Source organism: Stegodyphus dumicola, chromosome 3 (genome assembly GCF_044657685.1).
Source record: "Stegodyphus dumicola isolate Sdum_Otavi_A_Nest chromosome 3, ASM4465768v1".
NCBI lineage: Eukaryota > Metazoa > Arthropoda > Arachnida > Araneae > Eresidae > Stegodyphus > Stegodyphus dumicola.
Genome location: NC_140770.1, coordinates 183,602,995 through 183,617,485, shown reverse-complemented (window position 1 = coordinate 183,617,485; position 14,491 = coordinate 183,602,995). Strand labels below are relative to the sequence as shown.

At 32.3% G+C, this 14,491-nt stretch overlaps 1 protein-coding gene across 1 annotated transcript in view; it reads left to right on the top strand.

Moving 5' to 3' along the window:
- The window catches only part of Dys (Dystrophin), a 670,989-nt gene that overhangs the window by 348,866 nt on the left and 307,632 nt on the right, over positions 1-14,491 (top strand). The window contains exons 42-47 of the mRNA XM_085813682.1: positions 5,613-5,788; positions 5,986-6,133; positions 6,215-6,325; positions 8,607-8,780; positions 9,142-9,397; positions 14,200-14,378. Of these exons, the coding sequence (XP_085669808.1) occupies positions 5,613-5,788; positions 5,986-6,133; positions 6,215-6,325; positions 8,607-8,780; positions 9,142-9,397; positions 14,200-14,378 (1,044 nt within the window). The remainder of the gene's footprint in view (positions 1-5,612; positions 5,789-5,985; positions 6,134-6,214; positions 6,326-8,606; positions 8,781-9,141; positions 9,398-14,199; positions 14,379-14,491) is intronic.

Sequence of the window (14,491 nt, the reverse complement as noted above, 5' to 3'; positions counted from 1 at the left end):
CAGATACCTTACAATGCAAGTGAAACATATTTTAAAAAATTTTGATATTTAAGATTGCTAACTTCTTTGTGATTTATTATAGTTTTGGCAGCTGAAATTTGGCATGCAAATGCAGATATTTTTATGATATATATAAACATATGCTATTTAAGTATTATTATGGTGTTAGTTACTTGATAATGACTCTCTAATATGATAATTTACTACTTCAGATAATTAATCTGATGACAGCAGTGATAGAAATGTATTGTTATTTAACATGTATGATATGACATTTTGTCTTCTGCGAGAGATCATAACAGTATTTTTCTTTATATATTATGCATAGAAATTTATAATCTAATAAAACCATTATAAGAAATTTAATGAATAGAAATTTATAATCTAATAAACCATTATAAGAAATTTATTAAAATTTTTAAAAAATATTAATCTGCGTATAAAAATCATTTAAGCCTCGAAATCTGTACATGCAAGTTTTTTTTGTGATAAAATTGAATCTTTCTGTATGAGCTTATTTTTTTAAATCCTAAAATAGCAAATAATTGTGTATTTTGTTTGTATTCTTGATAATTGCTTTATTTCTTGGATAAAAAGAAATACTTTTTGCATTAGTTTCATAAATTGAACAATAGTGCAAGAGATTAAAATATCCATATATGCTTCATAACAGTTTCTGTGTACAATTTTCTAAGTACATGAAAGTTTTTAAAATTTTTTATTTTACCTTAAGCTACAATTGCAGATTATTAGAAATTGTATTTTCATTTAATATTATGCTGTATTTGTGTACACATTCTTTTCAAAAGCATCATAATGAAATAATACATTTACTTTTATGAAAACTTATAAAATTCTACAAAAGGAATTGCATTATGTTTATGTGGAAGGGGAGTGTAAGATGCTAGTCTAAGGTAATTAACAATTCCAACCTTTTCCACACCACATAGCATTTAATGAAAATAACAGAAAAGCTACAGATTGAATTACCGATCTACCGATCTTTGCCTTTCCTCGCTGTTACATGATAAGGAGAAAAGAACTTTCGCCTTAGCTTTAGACTACCTCCATACTGCGTTCTTTGTATGGCAACTAGGTCGTTCACATTGTATACTTGTGCCTCTTTTCTCTTCTTATTGTATGTTTTTCTCTTCTCTTCCTGAATTTTTAGAATGTTTTTCCTTGCTTCCTATCTTATATCTTCTCGATCTTTCATCATGATATTTCATTCTTCAAGAATTCCCATAATCTTTAGGTCTTCTTGATTTCTCATTTTAACACCAGTGAGGAGCTCAAATGGAGAACTTTTTGTGCTTCTGGTCTTAGTGCTGTTCAAGATACGTTTTACATCTACAACATATTTGTACCACTTGGTTGGATCATCTATGGATAGTTTGGATAGGACTGGAATCAGAGTGAGATGAATTCTTTCAACTTGCTAATTTCCTCTAGGAGCACCTTTAGTTGTAAATATGTGCTGGATCTCTTGACTACAGTAATCTTCAAAGTCTTTAGAGGTAAATGCCGTACCTTTGTCACTTATTATTCTCAACAGATTACCAAAAGTTGATGGTTGCAATTTCAGCTTCTGCAGTGCCTCTTAAGCTGATGTAGACTTTACTGCATAGAGCCACATGAACTTGAATGCATCAACCACGGTTAAAATATGATTGTAGTTCTTATTTGTCGAAGGTAATGGTCCTATAAAATTGATATGAAAAGTGCTCAAAGAGATACTGTCTTTTGGTATGGTATTCAGCAGCCCTTCGTCCTTACCTCATTTTCTGTTGCACAAAATACATTCTAGACAATTTTAGATAACTTGTTCAATTCATTTTCTAAGATTAGAAATATAAAAGTCTATTTTCAGCAGATCTTCCGTTTTAGACACTGCAAAGTGTCCCTCGTTGCGGATAATACATACGATTTCTGGCTCTAATGCTTTGGGTACCACAAGTAACTCGCAACAACTGTCGAACTTGTATAGTATACCATTCTTCACTAGGAAATCTTTCTTTAGTCCTTGCTCGACTGAGGATTTTAGCAACTGGAGATGCTCATCACTTCTTTGCCCAGCTGCAATTTTGGCCATAACTTCTCCCTGAGAACAGGTAACCATCATGACAGCATTTCTACTTAACGAATCCACATGTTTCATTTTCTGCCCAGATCTGTGAATTACATAGTGAAATTTTTCTAGAAGTAATGACCATCTCGCCACTTTAAGGTTTAGATCCTTCTTGAACATAGTCTTCTGGAAAGCATCGCAATCGATAATTATTCTGACCTTAGATCCTAAAAGGTAATTCCTGAATTTCTTTAGAGCTTCTATTAAAGCTAAAACTTCAAGCTCATAACTAGATAGCTTCTCTTGTTGGAGGCTAATTTTTTTACGCTTGAAGTAAATGGGGTGTAACTGTCCAGCATCTGACTTTTGTAGCAATAAAGCGCCGAAACCATGACTGCTTTCATCTGTATGCAATTCTAATGGTGCTTCTTGTTTAAAAATATGAAGAACTGGACTTGTCGATAAAAGTTCTTTCAGTTTGTTAAATGCATCTTTTTGCTCAGACCCAAATTTGAATTCTGCTGCGTTAAGAAGAAGATCACCTAGTGGTTTCGCTATTTTTGAATAGTTGGCAATAAATTTCCTAAAATACCCAGTAAGACCCAAGAAACTGAATCTGCTTAAGGTTTTTGGGTTCCGGGAAATTTTGAACAGCCCTGGTTTTTTTCAGTAGAGGGGCAAATTGTAACATCCTCAGTAACATACCCGAGAAATTATATTTTTCTTTTCAAAAATTGGTATTTATTGAAATTGATCTCCAAACCGTATTCTTTGGCTACTTCTAAAACGCATTTTAACTTTTCTAAACCTTCATTCTAGTTTCGTGCTGGAATAATAAAATCATCCATGTAAGTAACAACAATGTCATCACGAATTAAATCTCTAAACACATTATAAATAAATCTTTGGAACACACTAGGGGACATGCACAAACCAAAAGGTGCTTTTAGGAATTCGTAAAAACCTGCATGAGTAATAAATGCCAAATGGAGTTTTCCTCCAGTGGAACATGAAAAAAACCATTCTTTAAGTCTAATGTCAAAAAAACCTTTGCTTCACCAAATGATTTAAAACCTCTCCTATTTGTGCCATGGGAAAAGAATCCTTAACTATTTTTTTTATTTAATTGCCTGAAGTCAACACAAATTCATGTCTTGCCACATTTTTTTCTCCACAAAACAATTGGTGAAGCATATTCTGAACACGATGGCTTTATAATCCCATCCATTAACCATTCATCTATTTGATCATCAACAATTTTTTGGTCAGCAAAAGGAATTCTCCCCGAACGCTGAGAAATTGGAATTTCATCTTTTAATATTACTTTCTTTTTAAGTCTGTACTGCGTGGCTTTTCTAGGGGTTTATGTTCATTAATAAGAGTAGAAACAGTAGAAACAGTATTGCATAATCCTTTATCCTTAATGTGTGATAAATCTATTTTGCTGTTTCCCTCAATGGCTGCAAAAATAAAAGACAAAAAATTCCTTTCCAGAGAGATGGAATCATTTTCATATTGTGTAATCATCACCTTGAAGGGGGTAAAATAAGTCTGTTATCAAGTCATAAACCATCGCTGCTTCTAGCTTTATTTGTTTTTTGCTTTCAAGTAAACTTAGTAAACTTAGCTGTTTCTGCTTTAACCACATGACCAAACGAACTTTTGAGTTCTATACATCCACATGATATTATTCGGGAAAAGAGATTTCTTTACAAGTATCAAGTCACTCCCAGAATCTATTAAACATTTTACTTTCTTACCATCAATCAGCAGTTCAATAAATTCTAACTTAGTTCTAGCTGCATTATTCGATCGAATCTTTAACCCAGATACCTTTTTTGGAGACAAACTTTCCTCCTTTTCTAACCGTTTGAGACAATTTCTCGCAAAAGGAAATAATTCCACTTTACTTCCACATACATAGCAAATACGTTCTGTTTTACTACTATTACGATTTACAAGCTTCCCTGAATCCTTGAAATTGCTCTGAGCTTTTCTATGATTGTTTTTGGAAAAATTAAGCTTTTTATTTTCTGGAGTTTCGATTCGCATGTTGCTGGTATCAGCTAAAGACTTACCCCTGGATTAATAAAATAAATCACATTCTCTTCCCAATTGATTAGTTGGGAACCAACTTTGGCCCTCCAGAACACTATTATGTTCCTTTGTTTTAGAATCCAGAGTGTCATACAACTTATCAGATACAATCAATGAGATCACACAATTTCTTAAAGTCATCTACCTCTCTTAACTTACAATAATAATTGAAAGTTGCACTGAGTCGAGACGCAAACTGAACATGCGATTCAGATGAATATCTCAGTGCATTTTTAAAATTGTTCAAACATTCACGTGGTGTCGTCTGAAATTCTTTCAATATTAGTGCTTTTAATTTATCATAATCTGCAATCTCTTGTTCAGAAACATACGTCAAAACATTATTACATTTATCACCTAATAAATTAATTATATCACCTAATAAATTAATCAACACTTCTGATTTTAACTCCACTGGTATGCTTTTAGTAGTAAAAGCTTTCTTAAGTGACTAAAAAAACAAATGCAGAGCTTCCGGTTTCTGGGGTACAGCTATAGTTAGTGTTTTAATGCTCTTATCTTCAACACTAGTCTGCGCGTTTCTTCTATTACCCAATAATGATTGTGATTTTAAATTTTCTAACTCAATCTGCTTCTCAATTTGAGTTAATTTAAGACGTTCGATCTCTAACAGATAGTGTTCATTACTTGTTGTAGGCGTCCGATCCTTGGCGATCGATTTAACGAGGCCACAAACAAATTCAGCGTTCGTCTTGAAGGCATCAGAATTTTGGACAATTTTTTTTAATGTCAGCTTTTTTTTAGCATTCTCTGGAACAGTCTCTCCGATTTGTTCCGCAATTACTATTAAATCACTTTTCTTTAAATTATTTAAGAAACTCATTTTAAAAACGAAACAAAAGTATCACTCTTTTGAAGAAAAGCAAAAAAGTTTTCACAGTACCTTCTCTAAAGTATCCAAGTATCCTGGCCGAGCCTCCAGATTTTCAGTGGAAGTTGAAGATGCTAGTCTAGGGTAATTAACAATTCCAACGTTTTCCACACCACAGAGCATTTAATGAAAATAACAGAAAAGGTGCAGATTGAATTAAATAAAAGTGCTGTTGCACCTTCTCACACTTGTTAGATATAAAGGCCGTTTTTTTATCACTTTTAGAATTTAAATAGCAGCTTAGCACTTACTCACACTAACTGTCGTATATGCAGTTAAGTTACCACCTCTTTGTGGAAACATACACTTCTATATTCACCACCTTCATGTGTAGACCTGCATCTTACCATCTTCTCGTGGGCTCCATATCGGTCTATCTGTCATACTCCTCTTTCACTTTGCTCTCGCTGCAGGCGCATAGGTGAGGCCCTCTGGTGGCTGTGTTGCACTTACAGATACTACATTTATTTAAAATTTTTAATGACATCTATATGTTAAACTATTATTTTTTTACCTTTATATATTTAAAATTTTGAGTTAATGTAATAATTTTAGATGCTGCAAAAACAAGTGAGTGAAAAAATGGCTATGATGGAACGTTTAAATGTGATAGGACATAAAGTACTAGAACAGTGTTCTGCACCTGATGCAATTCTGTTACAAGAACAACTTGATTCTTTAAATAAGCGCTGGAAATCTCTAGTTGCCGAACTGGCAGCACGAAAAGCAAAGTAAGTTTTAGTCTCCAAGACTTCCCCTCCCTGTTTTTGTCCAATTCATTCATCAATCTATTGTTTCATTCATTAATTTCCTAAATTTAGCTTTTATTTTGTGTTAAATATTTTTTCTAAGTTTTATATTAACACCAATGAATTATTAAATTAAATATTTTCATTATAATTCTAATTTTTCTTTTTTTAATGTGAAGACTGGAAGAAGATAAAACTACTTTAGCTGTTGTGAAAGATGAAATAGAAGATCTTTCATTGTGGTTGAAAGAAACAGAAATGTTACTATGTGGAACACCACGTACAACAGACTTGTCTGCTGCTAAAATATTGCTTGGAAAATTAAAAGTATGAATTGATAATTTATAAATTTCTTTGACAGTTTTTACTTCTTTTGAAAATATATCATTCAATTTTTGAAATCTTTAGGATATTGAACAAGATATACCATATCGAAGAAGTAGCTTACTGACAATAATGCTGGCTGGAACTTTAGTTAACACAGAGGAAGTTGAAACATTAGAGCAGCGATATTCTAAGGTTTGAATAATTCAGAATGTAAATGTATAAATTATTAGTTTTAGAGAATGTATTTTAGATCTTAGTTTTCCAAGTTTATTAATTTTATGTAACAGTGGTTTAGTTTTAACATCTGAATTAATTATATATTTGTGAGATTGACTTAGATTGAGTTAGATATACTGATTTTGAAGAAAGAAATAGATCAAAACACTCTGTAATAAATTTAACCTTTGACTGACATTTATTTGAATTTTTTCCATATCAACTAAAAGTTTAGGTTATTTGAATTATGGCAAGTCACAACAGTTCATTAGTTGGAGAGCAGAGCATTTATGTAGAAATTTCTTATTGACAATTTATTTCTATTTATTTTACAAGTATGCAAAACAGTGAAATTGCCTATGCAGCTAGAAATGTTTTACTTAAGGTTCAAGTTTCAAGATGAAATTTCCCATGTTATGCTATTTATCACTCACCCACTGATGGACCTCAACTTAAACAGAAATTCATTACTCTAATGTTTTTGGACACTGTTCACATTTAAAATGTTATAATAAATAAGTTCAATACATACAAGTCATGCAATCAAGATAAAGCATCAAAAGCATAATTGATATTTTGTATATAATTAACATCTTCTTAAGTTATATTTCATTATATCGTAATTGGCATTTTAAGGTTTTTAACATAACATTTTAAAGGTTACATATAAAGCTTGATCAGACATACTTTCACGCTTAACTTGTAACCCTGGGTGGAAGGAAGTAAGTGGGTAAGTGGTCAAGGAACTATTCAAATAATAAAAAGCTTGTTTTAATAGTACTCAATAAAAGTAAATAAATAAATAAATAAATTGCTCCTTAAAAAAGTGTAATTTTTGCTTTTCTTATTTTACCCTCTCTGATGCAATTTTATCGACACACAGTCTTTTTCACTTGTAGTAAGCAAATATTTATTCTTTTCTTTAGAGACATAACTGTTCTTCTATATCAATCTTTAGAAGTGTAATCAAAGAACTAGAAGTTTGTTGCTGTGATTGTGCTTCAAAAATAAATAGTTAAGAATTTCTTACATTGTATAGTACATTATATTAAATACCTGTAATAAGTAAAATCTTCTTCAGTCCAGTATAAGTCTAATTTTCTAGTGTTATTTTGAAACACTAAACAATTTACGATGTCTTGTTATAAATTTCGTTTGCAAATTAATAATCACCCTCCCCAGAGTTAGATGTTTTTTAAAAACACTATTTATTTTTTAAAATGCTTTAGATTCATATGTTCTATGCATAATATTTCATTTGCAACTGTAATATTATTTCTTTCATTCATCTTTTATTTTATTACTGTAACTGATATTTTATTAATAAATGTTGCTTTGATGTAAAATTTCTATTATTGCTTTAAATTTCTGCATCTTTACTTTCTAACAATTCTGAGATGGTTGCTGGACTTAAATTTAAAACAAGCTTATTTTATTTATTTACAGTAGGCACTGCTAAATGTGATCTTGTTTGTCCATGACTATTTTGATAACATTAACGAAATGATAATATGAGAATGAGAAAAAATACACTTCAAAGCAGCAATGAAATTTCATGAATTTAATATAAATACACAAGAAACGTATAAATAAGTACCTTCACAGAATTATTGTTAAGAAAATACAAAAATTATTTATGAACTGTTCAAAATATCTTTATGGCTGTAGTTCAAAACATTTCTGGAAATTATTTCACAGATGCCAGACACCTACTCATAAAAATACAGATGCAAACAACCTTAATTTAGCACAAACGTTTTTAAGAAAGGAAAAAAGTGTGCAGAAATTTTTTTGCTCTTAAAGAGGGAGGTCTTGTATTAGATCATCCTCATAATCACTAGAGTTATCCAATATCTAAGCCAAACTAAGTTTGCTTTTTTGCCAATTTCTAAATGGTTAACTAAAATCGAAAACAGCTGCTTGGCAACATAATCCCTTATTTAGCAAAATTTTTCTGGTACTTGGCTGCAATATCTGCTATATATTTTGGCTTTCTAAACTTCAGTTAAAAAAATATTTAATAATATATTTGACATCATTAACCAAATTGTTGATCACAATAACCAATGTATTTTTCATGGTTTCACACACAAATGGGTGGGATTTTGGCAATCTGATAAGAGTATCACAATGATAACATTAATCATGATCACATTATGCATGATCACCTGAGTGTATTTATTTATTATTAATTCAGATGCTGCACTATTTGCCTATATACATAGTTACAAAGTTCGTTTTATATACATTTTTGTAGGTAACTAGTCTTATACCTGAACGAAGGAAGCATTTGGAATGTTATGTACGAAACTTTTCAGAATTTGAGGAGCAGTCATTAATTGAAAAGGATTGGTTACTAGAGACTAGAAAGAAATTGGAAGATCGACTTGCACTATACAGTGCAGGAAGAACTGTTGATGAGAAAAATATTGTAAGTATCAATTTATTTCCTTGGTAATATCAGGAAGTGATTAATAATTGATCATGTAAAAGCAGATCTTTTGAATGATTAAATAGCGAGTTTTAATCCCTAATTTTGGACATTACAATGCAGTTTGCTTCAAGAAGTTAATTTATATATTTATGTCAGTATTCGCAAGATCATTTATTTTATTTAAATCGCTTATTTGTATTTTATTCTTTTACATAATTAAAATTTAAGAATAATTTTTAATTATATGTTCATACTGATAAAGAAGCTCAATCTAACAGAATTAACACACATAATGATATATATATGTAATATGTATGTGTGCAATTAAAATTCTCTTTCGTGTTTTCTTGTGCTACAGGTGGCTCAAGATAAACTAAGAGAACACCATGCTGCTGTTTCAAAATTGGTGCGTCAGCAATATGAATTGGAATCTGCAGCTCAGAAAGCTTCTTTGATTCTGCCTCCATCTGTAAAGAAAAATGCAAATGGTTTGCTTTCAGAATGGTCTGCTTTGACACAAATTCTTAAGAAATTAAGTCCCTATGAAAGGTGCCCATCGCCACTGCCTTTAGAGACCTTGGCATCAGTTCCTACAAATGCAGCTATAGTTGAAGGTGAGATTTATTTTAATCTCTTAACTCTTTGCATTACAATTTGAGAATGTAACCTGTATATGGAATTAGTACTGATTTCCAGTAATATTGTCTTGTCTTTTGCTGTATTTTTTGACAATATCCAGCTTATTACAGATTAAAGTATACAGTTACAATAATTCATTAAAAACTATTTTACAAAATATCAGAGTGAAACCTAAAGGATTATTTGGACGCAAATGTGAAGTTTCTTTCTCAGTATTCAGTGTGGTGACTTAGATGACCTTTAGATGAAATACGATTGAGTAGACAAAATGGCCATGTCTGCAATGGAGAAGGCATTTTGTGTTTTAAAATTGACCAAAATAAAAACTGTCAAATATGTTTGAATCAAGTTTCAGAAAATCTCTTTTAAGTAGGAAAGCTCTCTACCATTAGTGCATGAAATTAAATTCAATTAAAAAGTGTATGTTGTGCAAAAGGTAAAACTAAAAGTTGAGTGATGGATGAAAATTTCCATTAGCTAAGTGTAAACATTCAAAATCTCATGAATTTAAGTTTTTTGCTAGTGAAACTCTTGATTTGCTTGCTAGGTCAGGATATCAGAGTGTTTTGCTGTACTTAATAACAACTGCACAAAGGTTTCGCATTGGAAGTGTCTTTTATATATGTAGTTGCTTTATTTTCGGATTTAGGAAAATATTGTTAAAATGACATTAGGGTAGTAATAATTGAACACATACTGAATACATCTGTTTAGTTGTAAAGTGCCTCTAAAAATTTGATGTCATGCACCTGTTTTTCTTGACATGTAAGACATTTCGGAGTTTTGTATAAATGCAAGTGATTTGGTCCATTTAACTTTAAATTGACAGTTTTTGGTCTTCCGTTTTTCCTTGTTTTTCATCGTAATCATGTCAAAAATGGTGGAATCTAAAATATGTTTCATTTTATAACAATAAAAGCAGCAGTAAAAAATTATAACAATTTATTAAATTGATGCCGAAAATACCTGCGAGATCTGCTGCTGGTTAAAAAATAAAGTAACTTAATGTGCTGAGTAGATACACATCTAAGACTTTTCGACATGCCAGGCACTGACCACTGTACACACAGACATACAAGCTGTGATCAATTAGCTCTCACTGAACTCGTTTGTTAGTCACATGAGCCTGTTCCACATCACATAACCTCCACCTGCCTGCACTATATCAATCCATCCAACACCCCATTTGCTCATTTGTAGTTAAAATCGGTCGGGGCAGAGCTGCACTGATTTGGTTTTCTCTCTCTTTTTACTTCCTTGTACGAAGTAAAAAGGAAGTATTGTAATCGCGAAAAGTTTCAGGCATCATATTTCAATGCAAATATCCATTTTCACCGCTATCGAATGCAATTTAACGATGTTTTTGCTTGACATCTGTTCGTGAGGACAGAATAAAGGACTCTTTTTCCCCTAAAAAAAAAAAAATTGTAAAACTAATTTAAAATGAATTCTGAAGAGAATTTTGCTTGGCATCTGTGTGTATATATGTATCTTGCATAACTCAAAAACGAGTAGCCTCAGAATGCTGATATTTTGTGTATAGGACTGCTATAACATGTAAATGTGCACCTTATGTTTTGGTTGCAATCAGCCGCACCAAAAGCATATCAATACACTCATGTCCATAAATTAAGGATAATGCAAAATTAGGCAAAGAAAGAGTTAGAAGCAAAACAAATTTGACTTATTTGTAAAGCTTATTTATTAAACAAAAGGTAAAGAGCAAAAAAGATGCTATATGTTTGATATTATTAAAAATTTAGCGATTTTTTTCTTCCTGGAGCAAATTACAAAAAAAAAAAAAACCCTATTTACAAAAAACCAATATTACATGGTTGGTATGATTGTTAATACATTGTATGTCTCCCAGACGATGCATTACAGTCCGTACAACGCCTAGGCATGCTGCGTATCAAATTATCGATCTGATCTTGGGGGATATTACACCACTCGAAAAGCAATGCTCTCCGAAGTTCCAGTAGACATGTAGGAGCAGGTTGACGGGCTGCAACTCGTCGGCCAAGCATGTCCCACATGTGCTCTACTGGATTCAAGTCCTGTGAGAATGCTGGCCAGTCCATACGGGTGATATCCTCCGATTGAAGGCATTTGCTTACGATGTTTGCACGGTGAGGACGGGTGTGTTGTCATCCATAAACACAAATTGTGCGCCCATGGCGCCCCAAAACAAATGTACATGTTGTTCCAGAATGATGTCAATATAGATTTGGCTTGTCGTGGTTCCAATTTGAACATGCAGGTCAGTTCTGGAACCCAGAATAATTCCACCCCAAACGAGCACTCCTGCACCACCGTTACGGTGTAGTTCAATGATGTTTTCTTGGTGGTAACGGGTACCTGGAGCTCTCCATATGAAAGTCCAACGAGAATCAGACTGCAACCTAAACCTGGACTCGTCGAAAAACATCATACAAGCCCACTGTTGTGATGTCCACAATTCATGCTCTCTACTCCAGGCTAACCGTAGGCGACAGTGAGTTGCAGTAAGTGGAATGCATCTAACAGGTCCACGAGCATATAGACCAATCTGCCCTAAGCGTCTTTACACGGTCTGCCTTGAAATTGTCGTACCAGTGGATGAAGAGAGCTGACGAGACAGGTCTGAGGCTGTGCTCCGCCTGTTTCTTTTGGCAGTAACTGCCAAATACCGGTTCTCATTCAGCATTGTAACTCTGGGACGACCTGTGCTGTAACATCTACTCACATTACCATCATCTTGGAATCGTTGCCAAAGCCTGGAGATGACACTCTGGGCAATTCCAAGTTCGTCTGATACTTCCAGTTGGGTACACTCACATTCCAGACGGCCGATAATTCTACCGCGTAAAAAATCATCCAAATGTGTCCTTTGTGTCGTGACTATTCGGTTATTGCACTGAAATGCTTATAATGCGCCTGCGAACAATTTTACTTCTTTGTCTGTATTCCTTATATATCACTCTCTTACACTATCGTTAATGTGATGTACCATCGGTGTCATCTGGTTATTTCCTGAAATTTGCGTATGATTCGAAGATATGTGTAGTGATTTTACAGGTGATATATTTATTTTAGAGTTCGATTTCCGCATGACTCCGAATGATCCTTAATTTATGGACATGAGTGTATATGCATATATATATCCACTCTGTTACTCTGCTCAGTGATCTCAGTTTCTTTACTCTTATATGTTTGTAAATTGTTCATTTTTTGCTTTAAAAATTATAGAATTATGTTGTTTTTATCTTCCGGTTAAGGTTTTTATGCCTTTAGTAAATCTGTATGCAATATTTTTAGAATGATCAACAATTTAACAATTGTTTAAGTGCCGCTAAGCCTAATAATTTTTGCCATGTCGGCCATTGCTTGTTTACATTTGAAACAACAGAATAGTAGATTTGTTGCCAATCTAGAGAAAGTAAGCTTCGCAATAACGAATAATGCCTTCTTTTATTATTGCGAATTAAATCATGCTTAATCCATTCTGGAATTTATTTGAGCAAATAAGTGTTTAAGATTTGTAGATTTATTATAGTGTTTGAATAGAACATGTGGCAACGATTAGATAATTCTTAAGATGATATAAATTTTGTGCATTCTGAGTTAAAAAAATGATTGAAATGCAGTGCTTTTAAGTGAGCCTAGGGCCAAAGTGTCGCTATGGTAAACAAAGATAGTAAATTTTAAATAGGGCATTTATTCTATTGTGGTTTATGTGCTATCGACAAAGTAGGTTTAATTCAATCCAATAAGTTTAAATGAAATTCCAGAAAAAATGCATATAATTTAATATTCTGTACAAGGAAGTCATGTGGTGCACACATCAGATTGTTTTTTTAAAAAATTGGATAGTTACTTGTTCATTTCTTGTGCCAGAAAAGAAACCAAACGGTGATGTTTGGTGTGAAGGAAATACATGAAAGAAAAGGCGGGGGAGGGGGGGGGAGGGAAGACTGAGAGGCTTTGATAAAAAGAACTCAAATTTTCTGATTAAAGGAATGTGTGAAAAAGTACTGGTTGAAGATGATAAAATCTTCATTGCTGTGACAATGTTCTGATCTTCAATCAGTCAACACGTGACAAAACCTGTAGTATGGTTTTAAATCCAGGAAATATCACCTATTGTGAAGAAAGTGATTAAGAGGTTGTTGAAAATAAAAAGATTTCAGTTGACTATTTAATGAGAATTCTCAACATGGCAAGTACAGGACTTGAATAATAGAACTTGATATCAAAATGAGAAATTATGTCTCTATAAAATTAAAGAGAAAGTATGAACATGTAAAATGAAATTGCATGAACAATTTATGTTTAAGAACCTTAATTTCATATCACTCATTTCAATTGACTACCAATTCTTGATATGGCAGTTCCAGGACTTGAACAACAGAGCTTCATAACTAAACTAGAAATTATCTCGCTGTATAAAATTAAAAAGAAAGCGAAATTATGTAGACAACTTATGTTCAACAACTTAATTTGTTTTTCCTTGTGATCATAAATTCTTTATTATTGCAACAGCCTTTCATATTGTGAATTTTTTAATTAATACTTGTAATCTTAAAAGATTTAAATTAATGATGTAAAATCTGGAATTGTCAAAGTTGCAACAATTCCGGATTTTGGTGTTATAAAATTTATGATCAATTAAAACTAAAAGTGAATAAAGCTAAAATAAAGGAAGCTAAAAATGAATTTAAAAATTATTACCTTAAATTAAATTTAATTACATTAACATTTTGAAACATTATCCTTAATATATTTTTAATTCTTATAGCTCGTCGTTCAAGGACTAATTTTGGGGGTTCTCTTCCTGCAAGTGGCCCTGGAAAGGTATGGGCAGATCAATTGTGTGAATTGCAAGATTGGTTGGAAACACAAGATATGAGTTTGCAGATGCAGGTGGTGGATGTGACTGATTCAGATGCCATAGTTGCAGTTGTGGAAAAAGTGCAGGTTAGAATTTTTTAATTTTTCATTAGTTGGATTTTTCCCTACCAGAAGAAGTTTTGCTGTTACAGTTTGCTGATTTTTCTTAGCATATTTATCATTAAGATAATTTCTTTTAA